This window comes from Leopardus geoffroyi, chromosome A2 (assembly GCF_018350155.1).
Source record: "Leopardus geoffroyi isolate Oge1 chromosome A2, O.geoffroyi_Oge1_pat1.0, whole genome shotgun sequence".
NCBI lineage: Eukaryota > Metazoa > Chordata > Mammalia > Carnivora > Felidae > Leopardus > Leopardus geoffroyi.
In genome coordinates, this window is record NC_059331.1 from 157,707,345 (window position 1) to 157,726,653 (window position 19,309).

Consider the following 19,309-nt stretch of genomic DNA (forward strand, 5'->3'; position numbering starts at 1 on the left):
TCCCTCTATTTCCTTCACTTCTGCACACGCAAAGTGATTGGAGCTTTCTGAAGGGATTGTCAGGAGTTGCTGGATGATTGGGAATGTGTTTTTAAACACTTCTATTGAGTTTTTTTGTTTTTGTTTTTTTGTTTTGTTTTTTGTTGTTTTTTAGTTTTATTTATTTTTCGAGATAGAAAGAGAAAGGGAGAGAGAGAATCCCAGGCGGGCTCTGCGCTGACAGCGTGGAGCCCGAAGTGAAGCTTGATCCTGTGAACTGCGAGATCATGACCTGAGCTGAAACCAAGAGCCGGACGCTCAGCCGACTGAGCCATCCAGGCGCCCCTTCCTTTCTTGGGTTTAAGAAGAAACCTGTGAGATCCCATATCGTGGTGGGAGCATAGTGGGTGTTACGTTCTTCATTTGCCTCTTTGTTTTATCCACCAGTTCCCCGGACTGTCGCGCCCCTGATCGTGGTATATAGGTCAGCACATTTTGGCCTCCGCCTAGGAAGCGTTTCATAATTTGCTACCACCAACACTCCCTTTATCCCTCATGCCCCCTGGAAGGTGTATGATGGATGCTGGGTGGGGGCTGTTTGAGGATCTCAGGAGGGACGAGATGGAGGGATGTGAAGAGAGAAAAGCTAGAAGAATAATCACTGTTTGAAAAATGGGAAATCTGAGACGATGATTTTTTCTAGAAGAATGATTAAGCCATTTTAGAAACATGACTCATATATTGACTTCTGCCCTTTTTCCTCCAAATGATTATGAAAAACACATACTTGGAAGATTTTAATAAGATTATGAGTAATATTAGATCATTCTAATTCCTGTTTATGGAGGACAGCAGTCCAATACTTAATTGCAAGAGGAAAATGAATCTGTGCTTCTAGGAAGCACTGCTGTTTACAAAAACCAAGGAGGATTAGTTAGGCTGTATTCGCTCGTAGGCCTCTGCTTGTTATCTTCTCTCATTTTTTTTTCTTAAGATTTCATCAAAGTTGTATATACATCTAGTTTAAAGAGCTAGATATTTCCACCATTTGTTTTAAGTTTATTCATTTATTTTGAGAGAGAGAGAGTGCATGGGAGGGGCAGGATGAGAGAGAGAGAGAGAGAGAGAGAGAGAGAGAGAGAGAATCCCAAGCAGGCTCTGCACTGTCAGTGTGGAACCTGATGCAGGCTTCCATCTCACAAACTGTGAGGTCATGACCTGAGCCGAAATCAAGAGTGGGACGCTTAACTGACTGAGCCACCCAGGCACCCCTCTGCCAGTTGTTTTGAAAAACAGTGGTTCTTGCTCCCATTCTCTTTCAAACCCCCCTTTCCCAAAGCAGCTGCTTTCACTGCCTTTAGCTGTGTGTGTGTGTGTGTGTGTGTGTGTGTGTGTGTGTGTGTGTGTATTATATGCTTGTACTGCTACTTTTGATTTCTCAATCTCGGGCATACTTTCCACTATAGAACATGAAAACATAGTTCTTCTTCACCCTGTTTCCATGGCAGACCTTTTCTGTCTCACTTTTCAATGTAGTTTTATTGCAGTGTTGGCTAAATCGATGTTCAATATTTGAGGTGTTATGACTGTCACATGATAAGAAATACACATTTGGTCCCTGCCTCTGGTTTCTGACACAGACCTACTAAAACCCTTGTAATTTCCTGAGTGTAGGGGTGCTAGGAGCATCTTTTGTTCCAACATATAGTCTTTGACCCCAGTTCCTGAGCAAGAGCTTCTAAGACCCTTGGAATCTCAGGAGCGATTGGAATGTTCTTTTGATGCAAATGACGAGACTGTTGGCTGGCAGCCCCTACCTTCAGAATATGGAGCTGGTGCCAGAAAGACCCAGACTCCTCTACAACGTCGGCACTTGCAGCCCCACCTCAAACCTCTGGAGACTGAGTCCATCACTGGTGGTCCGTGATCTCATCAGTTGTACCTACATAACTAACCCACCATAAAAACCCTAATCAAGGAGTTTCTGAGAGCTCCTTGGTTGGTGAACACATCCAAATGCCAGGTAGTGAACTCCAGCTCCACAGAGACAGAGAAATTCCTGCACTTGGAACTCTTCTGGGTCTCACCCTATATATATTTTCATCTGGCCATTCATCTAAATCATTTGTAATAAACGAGTAAATGTAAGAAAGTATTTCTGAGTTTTGTGATATCCTAAATCAAGTTATTGAACCTGAGGAGGATGTGTGGGAAACTCCAATTTAGGGCTGGTTGGTCAGATGTACGAGTGACAACCTGAGGCTTGAGACTGGCATCTGAAGTGGGGTGCAGTCTTGGGACTGAGCCCTTAACCTGTGGGTCTGCACGAACTTTGAGTAATTAGTGTTGGAATTGAATTGTAGGCACCCAGTTGATGTCTGGAGAATTGGAGAATTGTGGTATGAGAACCCCCCCAACCTCCACCCCCAATTTGGTGTCTGAATTTGGTGTCTGCTGTGCGTAGAGAAACAAGTTTTCTCTTAAATGACGAGGTAAATGCTATTCATGGTGGACCTGTGGATTCCACAATTACTTTTTCTTTCCCTACAAACTTTTTTTTTTTAATTTTTATGTTTGTTTATTTTTGAGAGGGAGGGAGAGACAGAGCGTGAGCAGGGGAGGGGCAGAGAGAGAGGGAGACACAGAATCCGAAGCAGGCTCCAGGCCCTGAGCTTTCAGCACAGAGCCTGACGCGGGGCTCGAATTCACCGACTACGAGATCATGACCTGAGCCGAAGTCGTACTCTCAGCCAACTGAGCCACCCAGGCGCCCCTTTCCCTACAAACTTTTGTTTTCTGTTGAGTTAATAATTGCCTCATTACATTTGCTTTTAGCTTTCAGACTTTTCATCGGTGGTCTAAGTCCTTCTCAGCAATTTTGGAAACGTTTAGTAGTCTAAGATTTTATTTGCCTGAGAGCGTCTCTCGTGGGGCCTCTCGTTTTGTTCCAGTTTGGAATTGCCTCTGATGCTTGGTGCACCTCCCTTCCCCCTGAGGTCAGCCCTTCCAGTTAGTTGTCCTGGTGACCCCCTAGGCCTGTCTCCCTTCCCGGACCTTTATCGTCTGTACTCCATGCCTGCCTTTATCGTGATACCCTCTAGCTTCGGAGGAGTGGTTCCCAGGGAAGGATTACACAGAAAGTAAACTGTGTGTGAGACTTTGCTTATCTGAAAAGTCCTTATTTTTTCCTTGTACTTGAGTGTCCAGATAGGAAGTTTAGGTTAGAGATGATTGTTGCAGTGCCTTCTAGCTTCCAAAATTACTTTTTAAAAGTCTAAAAAATACTCGAATTGCTAATATTTTGAAAGTGGTGTCTTCCTTCCTTCTTGCCCTCCCGAGAAGCTTCTAGGATCTTCTTTGTTTTGTTTTTATTATTTTTTAAAAATATTTTTTAAGTGTATTTTTTTTTTAGTTAGAGTGAGTGGGAGAGGGACGGAGGGAGAGGGAGAGAGAATCCCAAGCAGACTCCACACTGTCAGCGTGGAGCCCACCTTGGAGCTGGAACTCTCAAACCCACGAGATGATGACCTGAGCCGAAGCCAAGAGTCGTCCGCTCGTCCGACCAAACCTCCCAGGTGCCCCAGCTCTTCTCTCTATGTTCGGTCTTCTGAAACTTTATGGTGACCCAGATACCTGGAGGGCCCTTTTAATAGGAAAGCTTATGTCCTGTAGTTCCGGGAATTTTTCTTCACGGTTATTTTGTTGACGGGGTTTTCCCTTCCATTTATTCTTTCTCTCCTTTTGGAATCTCTATTAGTTGGATACTGGGTATCCTGGATTAGCATTCTCTTTGTTTTTCACCTACAGTTTTTTTTTTTGTTTTTTGTTTTTTTGGCTCTGCTTTCTAAGATACTTTATAAATTTTATCTTCCATTTTTAAAAAAAAAATTTTTTTTTCAACGTTTATTTATTTTTGGGACAGAGAGAGACAGAGCATGAACGGGGGAGGGGCAGAGAGAGAGGGAGACACAGAATCGGAAACAGGCTCCAGGCTCTGAGCCATCAGCCCAGAGCCTGATGCAGGGCTCGAACTCACGGACCGCGAGATCGTGACCTGGCTGAAGTCGGACGCTTAACCGACTGCGCCACCCAGGCGCCCCAATCTTCCATTTTTTTAAATTTAATGTTTACTTACTGATTTGGAGAGAGAGAGAGTGAGAGGGTGTGTGAGTGGGGGAGGAGCAGAGAGAGAGAGAGAGAGAGAGAGAGAGAGAGAGAATCCCAAGCAGGCTCCACGCTCAGTGCTCAGTCCTGAGCTGGACACAGGGCTCGATCTCCAGACTGAGAGATCACGGCCTGAGCCGATACTAAGAGTTGGACGCTTAACCGACTGAGCCACCCAGGTGCCCCTTATCTTCATCTCTTATATTGAGTTTTTTAAAAAACTTTTTTTTTTTAATTTTTTTTTTTTTAACGTTTATTTATTTTTGAGACAGAGAGAGACAGAGCATGAACGGGGGAGGGGCAGAGAGAGAGGGAGACACAGAATCGGAAACAGGCTCCAGGCTCTGAGCCATCAGCCCAGAGCCCGACGCGGGGCTCGAACTCACGGACCGCGAGATCGTGACCTGGCTGAAGTCGGACGCTTAACCGACTGCGCCACCCAGGCGCCCCTTAAAAAACTTTTTGAATGTTTATTTATTTTTGAGAGAGAGAAAGAGAGAGAGACAGAGTGTGAGTGGGGGAGGGGCAGGGAGAGAGGGGACAAAGGATCTGAAGCGGGTTTTGCACTAACACCAGAGAGCCTGTTTTGGGGCTTGAACTCACGAGTCGTGACATCATGACCTGAGCCGAAGTTGGATGCTTAGCTGACTGAGCCATGCAGGCACCCCTCTCATATTGAGTTTTTAATTTCAGATGTCATGTTTTTTATTTGAGAGAAATTTTAAAAATTAAAAAAAATATTTAATATTTCCTTTTAACAACATCTTGTTATATTGTATGGTTGTGTTGGAGTCTCTGAACTCTGAGAATATGGATTTTGGGGAGGAAATGTTTTTTTCCTCCATGCATTTATGGTTTCCCCACAAATAGCTTTTCTGTGGCTTTATTTTTGTCTTATCCCCCACCTTTTCTCGGATACTGCAGACTCAAGCTGAGTGAATGGAAGGGCTGAGTAGAGACTGTGAACTTGTGAATGGGACTTGTTTGCTCCAGGCTTCACTGTAGAGTGAGTGGCTGGGCTAATTATTTGAGGAATCTCTGATTATCAGTGTCTTTAGATCTCCTCTTGGAATGCTTGGATTCTTAGAAAAGTCTACACTCATTTCGTGCCTGGAATCGCCTGGAATCGGAAGGCCCGGGTGGTGGTGTTCTGGAAGCCAAGGGAGGGAAGAATGTTTGTTTAGCTGATGGTGTCTGTTTTCAGTGCACCCTTGCCTCAGATGTGTTTGGTGTTCACCCAGAAGATCCTGTTTTGTCCTTTCTGGAGAATAACCTCCAGTCTTTCCCTAGGGCTGGGGAGGAGTGGTTGCCCAGTTATGCAAAAGGGGAGAAGTGATCTGGGAATCTGAATCTTAAACTGACTTACACCCAGTGCTTAGCAGTTTTTCTCCAGAGGCACCTGGTACTGAAAATCCTGAGTAAAAGTCAGGTTAGTTCTTGACTTTTCCTTCTGTTTATATAGGATTTGGTTTTCTCAGATCTGCTACGTTTTTGGCTACTCCTCCATCTACTTTCCAATGTTGTTTTTTTTTTTTTTCCTCCCCTCATTGTGTTAATATAGATTGAAGACTTGAAAAGTAGTTTCTCAAAATCTCTGTACAGTCAATTTAGAAGAGTTTTGGGGAGGGGTGAAAGAAGATGCAGGGATTTAAACTCTTTTCCTCTTGATGACTTTTGATCTAGGACATCAGCTCCAAATTTGCTTTTTGTAGTGGAGTCCCATCTTATTATTTTTTTAAGTTTATTTATTTTGAGAGAGAGAGAACCAGTGGGGAAGGGGCAGAGAGAGGGGTGGGGCACAGAGGATCCAAAGCAGGTTCTGTGCTGACAGCAGCAAACCACAAAATCATGACCTGAGTCGAAGTCTGATGCTTAACTGGCTGAGCCACCCGGGCACCCCTGGAGGCCTGTCTTTAACTGAGATCTCACACAGAACGTGTGCGTGTGTGTGTATGTGTGTGTGTACATATATGAACTAGATATAGGCAAAGCTGCTCTGTTGGAAGTGGAGGTGAGAGCCTGTGGCTGCACTTCTCAGTTCTCATCTTGCCCCTTCTCTACCATGAGAACGCCCTGCAAGGCATGGTTTGTAAACCTCTGATTGAGGAATTGAGCATGATCTATCCCTCTAGCAGATGTTGGACATTTGAGTGAAGCTTATGGCATTATGGAAGGAGCATTGATTTATCCCTTTAGAGATTAATTTTATTGCTCCTCTTTGCTCAAATGGTGCATGTCAGAGAAAAAAAAGACTATTCTAAGATTTTTTGAACTTGAATAAAATTGGACTCTGAACCTCCTTGCAGGCTTTTTTTTTTTTTTTTAATGTTTATTTATTTTTGAAGGAGAGAGAGACAGAGTGTGAGTGGGGGAGGGGCAGAGAGAGAGAGAGAGAGAGAGAGAGAGAGAGAGAGAAAGACAGAATCTGAAGCAGGCTCCAGGCTCTGAGCTGTCAACACAGAGCCTGACGCGGGGCTCGAACTCACCGACTACGAAATCATGACCTAGCCGAAGCCGGACGCTCAACCGACTGAGCCACCCAGGTGCCCCAAGGTGAACTTTTTTATAAAAATAGCTTTAAAATGCTATTTTTTTTTTTTTGTTATCTGAGGAAAGTGCATAAATTTACCTGAAAATTAAGCAATATTTAATTGTTTTTTCACATTTTGATAATTGAAGATGTAAGCTCTCAGATTTACTTTTAGAAAGCTAAGATTCTGCTTTACACTGGATTGCCACTAGATTCAATGTTTCACTGAAGAATATTTACCTGACTGAATGAGTGAGAAGGGGCCTGTGGGGCCAGAAAACTATTGGGAGTTTATTATGCATGGAAATCATGATTAAATTCGTGCATGATTTATCTTTGTGTTTATGCACAGTCTAGCCTTTAAAAACATTGTTATTTCCTTCCTGCTCCACCTTTCCCTGGCATGGGCCATGAATTACCTGTCGAAACCATGGAAGAATCTGGAAGTATTTGCATACCGCAGGTCACTCAAAGGTCCAGTGGGGAATGGACACCAAGATTTACAAATGCTGTTAAATGAAATATGTATTTTCACATGTCAGTAAGGTGACTCAGTGCATTTTTTAACATAATAAGAAAAAATAAAAAAAACCCTCCCTAATGAACAGAAGCCAAAACAATCCTCTACTAGTGTCGAGTCAAAATGAAGGAAGTGTAAATAGGTCTTTTCAAAATCGTCCTGTCATTATGTGTTGACACCAGCATAATTTCACAGGGGACTCAGGCGTCATGCTAAAGTTTTTTTGCCAATTGTGCCACAGAAAAGGATTCATCAGTTTTATTTTCAGGCAAGAGACACCTTTAGAAAACAGAAACATGATCCAAACTGGTGAGAAACACCTCGTATTTCGACTGGGGTTGCACATCGGAAAGACTCTCAAAAACAATGAAAAGAGTTGTTTTGCTTGTGGCCTCCTTTGGAGGCCGACTCTGCATGGGACGCGGGACCCCTCTAGGATGCATCTTGTGAAGCCCTGAGAGGTGGATGAAGGGGTGCCGGTGGAAGGAAGGGCACCCTCTCCACCTGCTTGCAGAGGAGTGTGGACACGAGAGAACGTCACCTTGTAGCGCCATCAACCGTAGAAAGGGAAGCGTCCTGAGAAAAACCAGTTCTGGCAAAGGATCTGCTTTGATGACTGGGGAAGTCCTGAGGTTGACTGTGAGCGCGCCGGGGACACTCGGTTACACGTGATCCCAGCAGGGCGTGTGTGCCATGGCCTCAACTTGCTTCTTGATGACATCATGAAGCCGGCCTTTCACCAGAGGATTCCAAGAAGAGCCACAATATTGTGAAACGTGCAGGAGCCATTCAGGGCTGCCGTCTTCAAGGAGAAGCCTGGGGAGAAACACACAAAGAACTAAATCAAGTCGCTGAAGCCGTGTTGCACAACCATTGATCAGAGTGGATTATCTGTTCTCTGGCGATATTTTGAGAAAATGGAAGCAGCCCTTCAAGTAAATGACATACTTGAGATGGAGCCAAACCTCTTTTCCCTGAGGTCTCTGTAAATGTTTATCTTCGCTGTTACTGTCTTTCATCTTTCACAGTAGACCTCTCACTGTGGAGTCTTGAAGTGAGACCATGTCAATTGTGAGTGGCCTTGGGGAGGACCATGGCTCCAGGACCTTTGATATTGGAAGGGGAGACTCCTTTCCCTCTTCCCTACTTGCACCTCTGCTTCCTTCTACCCTCCTCTTTCTTCCTTCTTTCCCCTTGGCTCTTTTCTTTTTTCTTTAAAAAAAAAACCTTTCTTTAATGTTTATTTATTATTGACAGACAGAGACAGAACATGAGCATGGGAGGGGCAGAGTGAGGGAGAGACACAGAATCCAAAGCAGGCTCCAGGCTCTGAGCTGTCAGCACAGAGCCCGACACGGGGCTCGAACTCACCGCGAGATCATGACCTGAACCAAAGCCGGACACGTAACCAACTGAGCCACCCAGGCACCCTCCCTCCCTTGGCTCTTTTCTTTTTCATGTTCCTAAGCATTCTTGCCCCTTTAAAACCCACCTTAGTTGGTTTCTTCTTCATTGCTCCCTGATCTGAACCAGTGTCCCTGTGTGGTTGGTGGTGGAGACAAAATGTAATGTGTGCAACCACCTTGTAAATGGCAAGGTGTTCCTAACAGGTTGCTTGTTATTCTCTTATTGTCCCCTCCCCACCAAATCCCCACCCAGTGGGCTCATTCTGAGCTCCTTTTGTCATCTGGACTCTTGCTTCCCTGCCTCCTGTTGTGTCTGTTCAGGATCTGCTCTCCCAGTTTCCCTTCTCTTTCTCTTCTTCTCATGACTTACCTTCTTTCCTCATTTCCTCACCGCCTTCTTAGGAAAAGAGTTAATTTTGGTTTGCCGAGCACATTGAAGCTAAGGCATTAATGGCTAACACATTTGATGCTAACATGTCGGGGAAGGTCACATTTTAACTGGAGACTCCTCAAACTTCAAAATAGAGCCTCCAGTGAAATTTTAGGCAGCATGAGCAGTCAGTGGAGGAGAAAGTGAGCCTTTTCCTGGTGCTTGTGTGTATGAAGAACTTCTTACTCCACCCATTCAAGAGTTGGGCCTTAATGTAATATGTACAGGCTACTGAATAAAATACCAAACAGGGACATGAAGGGTCCAGGAAGTTTTGGTTGGGGAGCCAAACAAGGATTAGAGCATCTTTTAAGGAAAAGTTAGGAAAGAAACAGTATGGTTAAGAAATAAAGTACAAAGTATGAGTATTTTCAGTCACCCCTGGAGCCTCTCTTCTGTTAATATCTCCCTGCCTTGGACTCTGGTAAGGAACAGGCAAATACAGGTTAGGCAAATAGACACAGGGAGTCATTGAGCTGGGAGTGATTCGCATGCCAAGAGAGATCACAGGGATCCTCTTTTCAAATCCTGGGGGACTGGAGGTGTTTGCTGGCAGGTAGGCTTTTGCATGAATCCAAGGAGAGAGCTCTCTGGATCCCTGGTCTCAATAGGGTGGCTTGGCCAGAGAAGCCGTTTTTCCCTGTGGATGTGTCCCAGTTTGATCAGAACCTCCTGGAGAGGATGCCCTCACCTGCATTGATCTTCACGGTCATCTTCTTCCTGGAGTCACTGGCTGCAATGTTGCAGAATGGCTTCGTGGTTACTGTGCTGGGCAGGGAGTGGGTGCGATGCCGGATGCTGCCCGCGAGTGACGTGATTGTGGCCTCCTTGGCCGCCTCCCGGTTCTGCCTGCATGGGTGGCCATCCTGAACAACCTCTTCACCTTCTTTGATTTTTGTTCCATAATGGACTATTTCAGCATCCTCTGGAGCTTCTTCAACACTCTCTCTTCCTGGCTCACCGCCTGGCTTGCTGTCTTCTACTGTGTGAAGACCGCCATCTTCTCCCACCCTGTCTTCTCCTGGCTGAGGTGGAGGATTTCTCAGTCAGTGCCCAGGCTGCTGCTGGGCTCCCTGCTCATCGCTGGTCTGGTGGTCATCTCATCAACCATTGGGACTACATTTCCTGTGCAGGTGACTGCCTCCCAGAATTCCCAAGGAAACAGGACCCTGGCTGATAGACTACAGAGCCATTGGCGCTTTTTTCATCCTCGTGCAATGCTTATGTGGTTGATCCCATTCCTTCTGTTCTTGGTGTCCACGCTTTTGCTCATGTGCTCCCTGCATCGGCACTTGGGGCAGATGAGGGATCATAGACTGGGTCCATGTGATCCCAGCACCCAGGCTCACATCATGGCCCTGAAGTCACTTGCCTTCTTTCTTGTCTTCTATACATCATGTTTTCTGTCCCTGACTGTCGTTACTATGAAAATCGCAACCTTCCAGGGTCACTGGTGCTGGGCCTGGGAAGTGGTGACCTACACAGGTATCTGTCTGCACTCCAGCATCCTGATGCTAAGCAGCCCCAAGCTGAGAAAGGCCCTGAGGACCAGGCTTTGGAGAGTTCTGGACAAAGGCGGGTTTATCTCAAGTTATCAGTATCAATAACCACTACCAGTGGACAAGCCTGTAAGTGGCTAGAACCCCCAAAGTTTGGGCACTGTCCTTCTCTCTTTTCATTTCCTTCTTACTTTCCTGTTCCTTCCATGCTGCATTAGCTTTTTTTGTACCCTGTTTTGTTCCTGCACTGCTCCAGGTCCCCAGTTTGGGTCCCAAACCACTGTGGGCTGGGATGGTGGCCTCATTGCCTCACAGACCTCTCGTACCTTCTGTATGAGCAGCCATAACAGATTTTTCCAAGCATCATTTTGGTCTGTACCTCTTTACAGAGACCTGTAATGGTTGTCGGTTATCTTTGTGGTCAACCTGAAGTATTTTTTAATGGTGGCATAGATTGTCCCACACCGTCCCACACACCACTGCCCTCCTTATTACTGCTCTGCCGTCAGCTCAGTCTCTCCACTCCAGCCCAGTAATTTGGCCCATCTGGAACTTCCTTCTTTCCTTTGTCTGCCATTCTTGGCCATTCCTTTCTTTTGTGCCCTGCTTATGACTGATTCCACCCAGCCTTTTCAATGTGGTCCCATGAAAGGCTGAGGGTGTATATGAGTTTTGTGACATTCTAGGCCCTGCCCATGATTTTGTGTGTTTGCTAAATGTTGAATTAAAAGGAATTGTCTGATGTGGAAATGCTTTTAGGTTTTGGCCAACAGAAGACAGAGAAGGAAAACAAAATAAATTTGCTGTAGTTCTTAATTTTGATAATCCTGCCTTTCCTCTCTCTTCACCCTGGAGGTGGGTCCTGAATGCCAGTGCCTAGCATGGTAGTCTCCACATTGGGTGTTTGCCTCTCTGAGTTGTGTGCACAATGATCCACTGAATGTGCAGAGAAAAGTGGGGCAACTCTAATTTGCATTTACTTTTATTTCATCCTTTTAGTTCCTGTTTTTTTGTGTGTGTATATTTTATGATATACAGAATGTATTAGTAAAGTAGTACATGCAAGTAATTAAATAAAGGCACATATGCTTGGATGCGTGCTCATAAACTTTTTTTTGGCTGATGGAATTTGCTTTAGAAATGTATGGAGACCAAAAAACTAGAAAAGGGTTGGGTAGGGGCAGTGAAGGCAAGAGCATCAGGGGTGTCTGTCTCTGCCATCCCTTCTACTCATCTGGAAGCATCTGGAAGACTGCCTTTCCCCGTGCAGAGCTCCAGAACTTTACTGAAGTCTTGGGTGGGGAGGGAATGGTGGTGCAACTCCTATGTCCCGTAACATGTTCACAGCCCTTTGAGTTAGGCCAGGTCTCGTGGGCTTATCTCAGGACTTCTTGATTGGTTGATGTTCTTAATCTCCCTCTCCTAGCTTTTAACTCTGAAGAGTCCCCCAAACACTTGGTGGCTCCCATCTTGACCAAAAACACAACCCAGTAGCTCGTCCTGACTTTTGAGGGTTTCTGTGAACTCTTCCCTGCCTGCCTTTTCATCCTGGTAGGCCACCATTCCCTTAGCCATAGTCAGACTTACCAGATTATTCCTGAGACATAACGGTAGCTCTGCCTCCTTCACTGACTTGCATCTCCTTTACAACATACGAGACGGCGTCTTTGTTGTCCCGTAGTGAAGCCTCTGCTGTTGCTGCTGCTGCTGAGCTCTTCGAATTCTTGGGGTGGGAATAGGAGGCCGTGTAACATTTCCAACTGCAGCCTGGGAATCCTCCCTTTTCATCCCTGTCAGAGAGAGTCCTGAGGTACGTGTTTCCCACGTAGAGAATGTACTCGGGATTCCTGCCCGTACCACCCCCATGATGACACATATAAAGACCAGCTGTGAAAACTTGCAAATTCTCAGATTTGGCTTCCACCTTAGAAGATAAATTTGAATGTGGGAAAATAAATCGCAACAAATGAAACCAAAAAGCACAAACAACAAAAGAATCACCATAAAACACTTTGCATATTTATATACAAACGATTATTTACCCATTTGGAATAACTTAATCTGCAATAAGATGTGGCCAGTTAGTGTTGTGGTTGATGACTGGTACGTGAAAACACTTTGAGGGCAGGTACCTAGTTTACTGTTGTGGCTCCAGTGCCTTTCACAGGGTCCTTATGACATAGGAGATGCCTCATGAATTGTTGTCGAGTGAATTGAAGGTTAGCACACGTCCTTCCCATAGTATAAGCTATCGAAGATGGAGGTGGTGGGTGGGAAGGATGAGATTCCATACTGAGAGGTTTGTGGCTGGCCAGACTCCGGAGCTGTGAACTCAAAGTTTGCCCCATTGCTCCAGGGTCCAATAGGCAATGGCCAAATGTCAGCCAGGAGAATAAGGCTAACGAAGAGAGCAGGTGGGAATTTTATCTCCTGAACATTTGCATCTTCACAGAAGGGCAGGGTGAACAAAATACCTTAGTTCCCCATCTCTCCTTTTTCCGGGAACCTAGTATTCACCATAGCAAGGGCTCTGTGTTGGAAGGAGATTTCCACCTGTGTCTTTGTCCCAGGTGGACTGGAAAGTGGAAAGAGATGTGTTTTCTGCATTCTAGTCTCCCTTTGTAGGGTTCTGTGCATGGAACTGGGAGGACACGGTGCTGGCCAGAAGAGGGGTGCACTATAAAATACTCCCTCAGGCTCATGTTACTTGACCCTGAGCCTTCAATACATACTGCCATATACGACCCCAAACTATTTCTGCTTGCCTGTCTCCCTGTAGACACATTAATCAGCTAAAATTCACCTGGATAAGTAAGTACTCCCTTAATTGCTAGGTGTTTTTTGTTTGTTTGGTTTTTGTTTTTGTTTTTGTTTTTTTTACTCTTTGAAATCATTCCTATGACAAATATAATCTTTTCTTATTCTGCCTTTCTCTGGCCAAAGTAGATGGTCCGAGATTTGGTGCTCTGACCTCTGCTGCATCCCTGATGCTCTCCTGACCTCTCCTTGGACTACTTGTCCCTCCACAGGATGGATGGAATGACAGGTAGTTATTGTAATAACAGTTGTCATCATCACCCTAATTCTGTCTTGTGCTGGTGCGGATTTATAGTAGAGAGATATATCCACATGTATTTGTGATCCATATATTTTATAGGTGAAGAAAGAGGGCTTCAGAAATGTTAAATGACTAGACTGAAGAGCCACAGATAGTGATTGTGACAAGACTCAAAATCTGGTCTCTGACTTCAGCTGGGGATGAAGGAGATCAGAGTCAAGAACGTGTTCTAACTGTGGCAGAGATCTCTGGTCTTAGAATCAGCTTGGGTCTTGGTCTTTCCTCCATGTAACTACGACCTTAGCTGAGACTCTTAATCTATACTTTGAGGCCTCATTTCTTTCTTGTATAAAATTATTTTTATGTTTTGTTTTACTCTAAAAACTGAGATTCTAGTCATAGATTCTTGTTCAATCTTGAGTTAGAACAGATGATACTTGTGGCTCCTGGGTGGTTCAGTCGGTTAAGTGTCCAACTTTGGCTCAGGTCACGATCTTGCGGTTTGTGGGTTTGAGCGCCGTGTCAGGCTCTGTGCTGACAGCTCAGAGCATAGAGCCTGCTTTGGATTCTGTGTCTCCCTCTGTCTCTGACCCTCCCCCACTCATTCTCTGTCTTTCTCTGTCTCTCAAAAATGAATAAAAACATTAAAAAATTTAAAAAAAAAGATTCCAGGATCTCCAGTGACTGATAAGAGAGCCATCATCTTGGCTATCGTTTTATTATTTTTGTGCCTGGTGGCAGCAGTGAGCAATGGCTTCATCACTGCAGCTCTGGACGTGGAGTGGTTGCTACAGAGAACACTGTTACCTTGTGATAAATTATTAGTCAGCCTGGGGGCCTCTTGCCTCTGTCTGCAGTGGGTGTGATGAGGAAGACCATTTATATTTTCCTGTATCCAGAGGCCTTCCCATCCAACCTTGTACTGCAGTTCCTAGCCTTCTGGCGGGACTGGCCATCTTATGGTTCTCCACCTACCTAGCTCAGTGTCTTCCATTGCATGAAAATTGCAACCTTCACCCTCCCCGTCTTCCTCTGGCTAAAATAGAAAGTGTCTGGGTTGGTTGCATGGATGCTGTAGGGCTCTCCAACTTGAGCACCATCTTATTTTCATAGGCAACCAGAGCTTGTAACAGTACTTTGTAAGCAGAAGGTTGCAATCTGGGAATGCCATTGAGAATACCGTAAGACCATATGAGAAATTCTGCTTCTTCTGTTTAAAACTTGTTAGCTGGACAGTCGTTACCGTCGTCTTCCTTTTTGGCATGGTTTGGTCATGTCTCTGGAAAGACACACTAAGAAGGTCTGCCTGTCCATTGTGGCTTTTGTGAGCCCATTGCCCAGGCGCACAACCAAGTTCTCCTGGCTCTCATGTCCTTATCCGTCCTCTCCACCTCCTGTTTTCTGTCACCGGTGCTCAATGCTGCAGGTGTTTTTCCATTTTGGGACCCTAGCTACTGGGTGTGGCAGGCAGTGATTTATCTGTGCTCAGCAGTCCCCATCACTGCACTTGAGCAACCCCCGGCTGAGAGGTGTGGTGGAGAGGGGCTGCTGTGCAGGGTGCTGGACATCGTCAGTTGCGATTGATGAAAAACCTCAGAGACACTAAGGCAGAGGGCATGGTGCAATGGGACATGGCTTCTTTAAATCCCTTTGCCACTTTTAATGTTCCTTTCCTCCCTGCTACGTTTAACGAGGAGAATGACTTCTATGGAATAGGATTTCAAGGTGGGATCGAAGGTCCTGAGATAATGGGGTAGCGTCACTGATGTACAACCCAGCAAGTCTGTGGCCAAGGCAGCTGTGTTCCCTGTGGGGCTTGGTGTGGCTAGAGTCAGGAAACTTTTACTTTCCCTGTGATAGGTCTCTTGGAGGGTAAAATTATCCTTCTGGAGACTGGATGTGAGGATCCTGACACATCATTCAATTTTTATCTGTTGAGTCAGACTGGAGAAGATATTTGGAACCTCAGTTTTCCTCTGGCTTCATGCTGTAAACCACCTTTTCTTTTCTTTCCTTGTCTTTTTTCTTTCCTTTTCTTCCTCCCTCTTCTCTTCTCTTCTCTTTTCTTTTTTCTTTTCTTTTCTCTTTTCTTTTTTTTTTCTTTTCTTTCTTTCCTTTCCTTTTCCTTTTCCTTTTCCTTTCTTTCTTTTCTTTCATCACTTAACAGTTTTCCAGCCATATACTGCAGTGAAGTCTTCCTCCTTCTGTGCAAGAGTTTCTCATGTCTGAACTCTCTTCACAGATCGTGGGTCTGGTTGTGCCTGTGTTTGGCAGTATGTGTTATCTAGGATTTGTATGTTTGCAGATGACCTTTGGAGATCCCTGTGAAAGTTAGGGGGTCATGCTTTATATATTGCTTATGTTCTCCACAGTGGCCTATTCTGTTAATCTGTTTCATAAATGTTAAGGTCCACGAACCCAGATGTGACTTTTGTTTATACTGATATTGGGACCTTCTGAAATTTTTGACTTGGGAAGGTTCATCTATAGCTATATGACAAGATTTAAGAAGAAAAGACTTGGGTTTGGTTTGGTGAAGAATGCAGGCTGCTTTTCTGCCTTCCATAGATCTTTTTAAACCTTCCTTAAGCTCAGTTACCTCTTGAACCATTCAAAATAAGGTCCCTAGCCTTCCCTCTATTGGCTTTATTTGATTTTTAAGGTTTATTTATTTTGAGAGAGAGAGAGAGAGAGAGAGAGAGAGAGAGAGAGAGAGAATGAATGAATGAATCCCAAACAGGTTCCAAGCTCAGAGCAGAGCCTGACACAGGGCTTAAACTCATGAACCATGAGATCATGACATGAGCTGAAATTGGACCCTTAACCACCTGATAGTACCATGAACATTTCAAACTTAGCAAGTCCACAGTGGATGTCCTTTCTCTCCTCTTTGTCTTCCCTCTCCCCCCCCCCTCCACCTCCAGCCCCCTCTACTGCTCAGCTGGATCTATTTTTTCTATTATTTATGTCCAGTACACCAGGCTTACCACCTCTGAGATAATTTTCACTCCCCATCTCTGCTGAGCCCTTGAGTCTAATCAGCAACTTATCTTCAGTTGCTACTTCTGCAAAGTCTCTATTATCTGTCCCTTCCTTCCCATTCCCATGGATTCTATTATTGATTAGACTGTCCTCCTCTCTCACCTGCGCTGCTAAAATTTCCTCTTCACCTCTTGGTCCATTACACTCTCCCTTCCCCCCCATCCCAGTCAAAACTACCATTACCAGATTCATCTCTTGAAGGCATAATTAACCATTTCCACCCACACTCACCGCCTCTCAGTGCCTAGACATGAAGCAAAGGGTCCCCAAAGCTGGCATTCACGGACCTCCACAATACGGCAATAATTTTGTCTTCCTTTGTGTCGATTCTACGAGAATTCTGTTTTGTAGCAAAATCTGGATTTTCATTGTTTCCAACATACCTGGAGTTCCCTCCCTGATGTACTGAAAGGTGATCTCTTATCCCCACATCTACCTGTGAAAATCCTATTTAATTTTTTCCCCCTATTTAACCTTTAAAGGTTAATTCCAATGACTTCTCTTCCGGGAAGCTTTTCTGGTTTACTACCTCCCAGGTTTTGATCTCTCTGACCTTTGAGGACATATTACTCAGTTGTGACATGAATTCTGTTCTGTGGTGGTATGATCTGTATTCATATTTTATACTCCCTAGTATATTAAAAATTACTTTTTAATGTTTATTTTGTTTTGAGAGAGAAAGCGAGCGAGCCGGGGAGGGGCAGAGAGAGAGAGGGAGACACAGAATCTGAAGCAGGCTTCAGGCTCTGAGCCCGACATAGGGCTCGAGTTCATGAACCTTGAGATCATTACCTGAGCTGAAATCGGCCACTTAACTGACTGAGCCACCCGGGCGCCCCGTCTCCCCAGTATGTTTTAAAGTTTTTGAAAGCATGGCTGCCTTACACTTTTCTATGTGTTCCTTGAAGCACTTATAAATACTTGATACACTGAACGGAATAATTCTCTTGTACCTGGACCCAGCCCTAAGCACATGGATTTTTGTCTGTACGTTTATCTCTGGGCTACCTACTACATTTTAATACTGATGTTTGAGCTGTATTTCCTTCACTACCTGGCATCTTATTTTTGGAGGTCAGCCTTATATTCTGTTTCTCTTTGAGCAATGCACAGTGTAGAAATAATAAATGAGTAAGTGAGAGAGTAAGATATGCCTGATTTTGTGATGCCTTTACTTTGCTTCTTTCTTGTACATTTACATGTTGCTAAGCAACTGTGAATGACTAGCTTAGCGCCTTCCTATGGGAATCTCAGTGAAGTGCCACTTGTCTTTGTTACTGACCCAGTGTCTCTTTCCAGAGCGCCTTGTATAAGCTAATCTTTGTTCCTTCCTCTTTTCACATGTTAGCTAGGAGAACAGAACATCTACCAGAATCTGACTGATCTCCCCACGGGGACTAGTTCCCCTGGAGCTTGAACACACAGGGAAACATTAAAAGAGTAGCAGTTTGTTGTATTTTTAAAATGCATAGTTATCTTATTATTATCATCAACTTTTGCCTATAGTCTAATTTCATCCTGCATTATGCTGATATTAATAGCAATCATTTATGAATGCCTATTTATTATTTTTTTTTCCAACGTTTTTTTTTTTTAATTTATTTTTGGGACAGAGAGAGACAGAGCATGAATGGGGGAGGGGCAGAGAGAGAGGGAGACACAGAATCGGAAACAGGCTCCAGGCTCTGAGCCATCAGCCCAGAGCCCGACGCGGGGCTCGAACTCACGGACCGGGAGATCGTGACCTGGCTGAAGTCGGACGCTTAACCGACTGCGCCACCCAGGCGCCCCGTATGCCTATTTATTTTATTAATTAACTTATTTTTTGATTTACATCCAAGTTAGTTAGCATATAGTGCAACGATGATTTCAGGAGTAGATTCCTTACTGCCCATTACCCATTTAGCCCATTCCCCCTCCCACAACCCCTCCAGCAACCCTCTGTTTGTTCTCTATATTTAAGAGTCTCTTATGTTTTGTCTCCCTCCCTGTTTTTATGTTATTTTTGCTTCCCTTCCCTTATGTTCGTCTGTTCTATATCTTAAATTCCTCATATGAGTGAAATCATATTATATTTTTCTTTCTCTGACTGATTTCGCTTAGTATAATACCCTCCAGTTCCATCCACATAGTTGCAAATGGCAAGATTTCATTCTGTTTGATTGCCAAGTAATACTCCATTGTGTATATATACCACATCTTCTTTATCCATTCATCCGTTGAGGGACATTGGGGCTCTTTCCATACTTTGGCTATGGTCAATAGCACTGCTATAATCCTTGGGGTGCATGTGCCCCTTTGAAACAGCACGCCTGTATCCCTTGGATAAATATCTAATAGTGCAATTGCTGGGTCGTAGGGTAGTTCTATTTTTAGTTTTCTGAGGAACCTCCATACTGTTTTCCAGCGTGGCTGCACCAGCTTGCATTCCCACCAACAATGCAAAAGAGATCCTCTTTCTCCGCATCCTCGCCAACATCTGATGTTGCCCGAGTTGTTGTTGTTAGCTATCCTGACAGGTGTGAGGTGGTATCTCATCGTGGTTTTGATTTGTATTTCCCTGATGATGAGTGATGTTGAGCATTTTTTCATGTGTCTGTTAGCCATCTGGATGTCTTCTTTGGAAAATGTTCATGTCTTTGGCCCATTTCTTATGGATTATTTGTTTTTTGGGTGTTGAG

General features: G+C 44.5%; 2 protein-coding genes across 2 annotated transcripts; both read left to right on the plus strand.

Moving 5' to 3' along the window:
* The first annotated feature begins 8,611 nt into the window (after positions 1 to 8,611).
* Positions 8,612 to 11,351, plus strand: LOC123607035 (taste receptor type 2 member 143-like). Its single transcript, XM_045495998.1, is given in 2 exon segments — positions 8,612 to 9,885; positions 9,888 to 11,351. Coding segments are annotated over 2 exon segments (924 nt in total). The 5' UTR covers positions 8,612 to 9,710; the 3' UTR covers positions 10,637 to 11,351.
* Positions 11,352 to 12,785: 1,434 nt separating this feature from the next.
* On the plus strand, positions 12,786 to 15,187 carry TAS2R60 (taste 2 receptor member 60). The gene is given in 7 exon segments (XM_045496412.1): positions 12,786 to 12,798; positions 14,259 to 14,441; positions 14,444 to 14,656; positions 14,659 to 14,688; positions 14,691 to 14,849; positions 14,852 to 14,896; positions 14,899 to 15,187. Coding segments are annotated over 7 exon segments (915 nt in total). The 3' UTR covers positions 15,171 to 15,187.
* Positions 15,188 to 19,309: the final 4,122 nt, after the last annotated feature.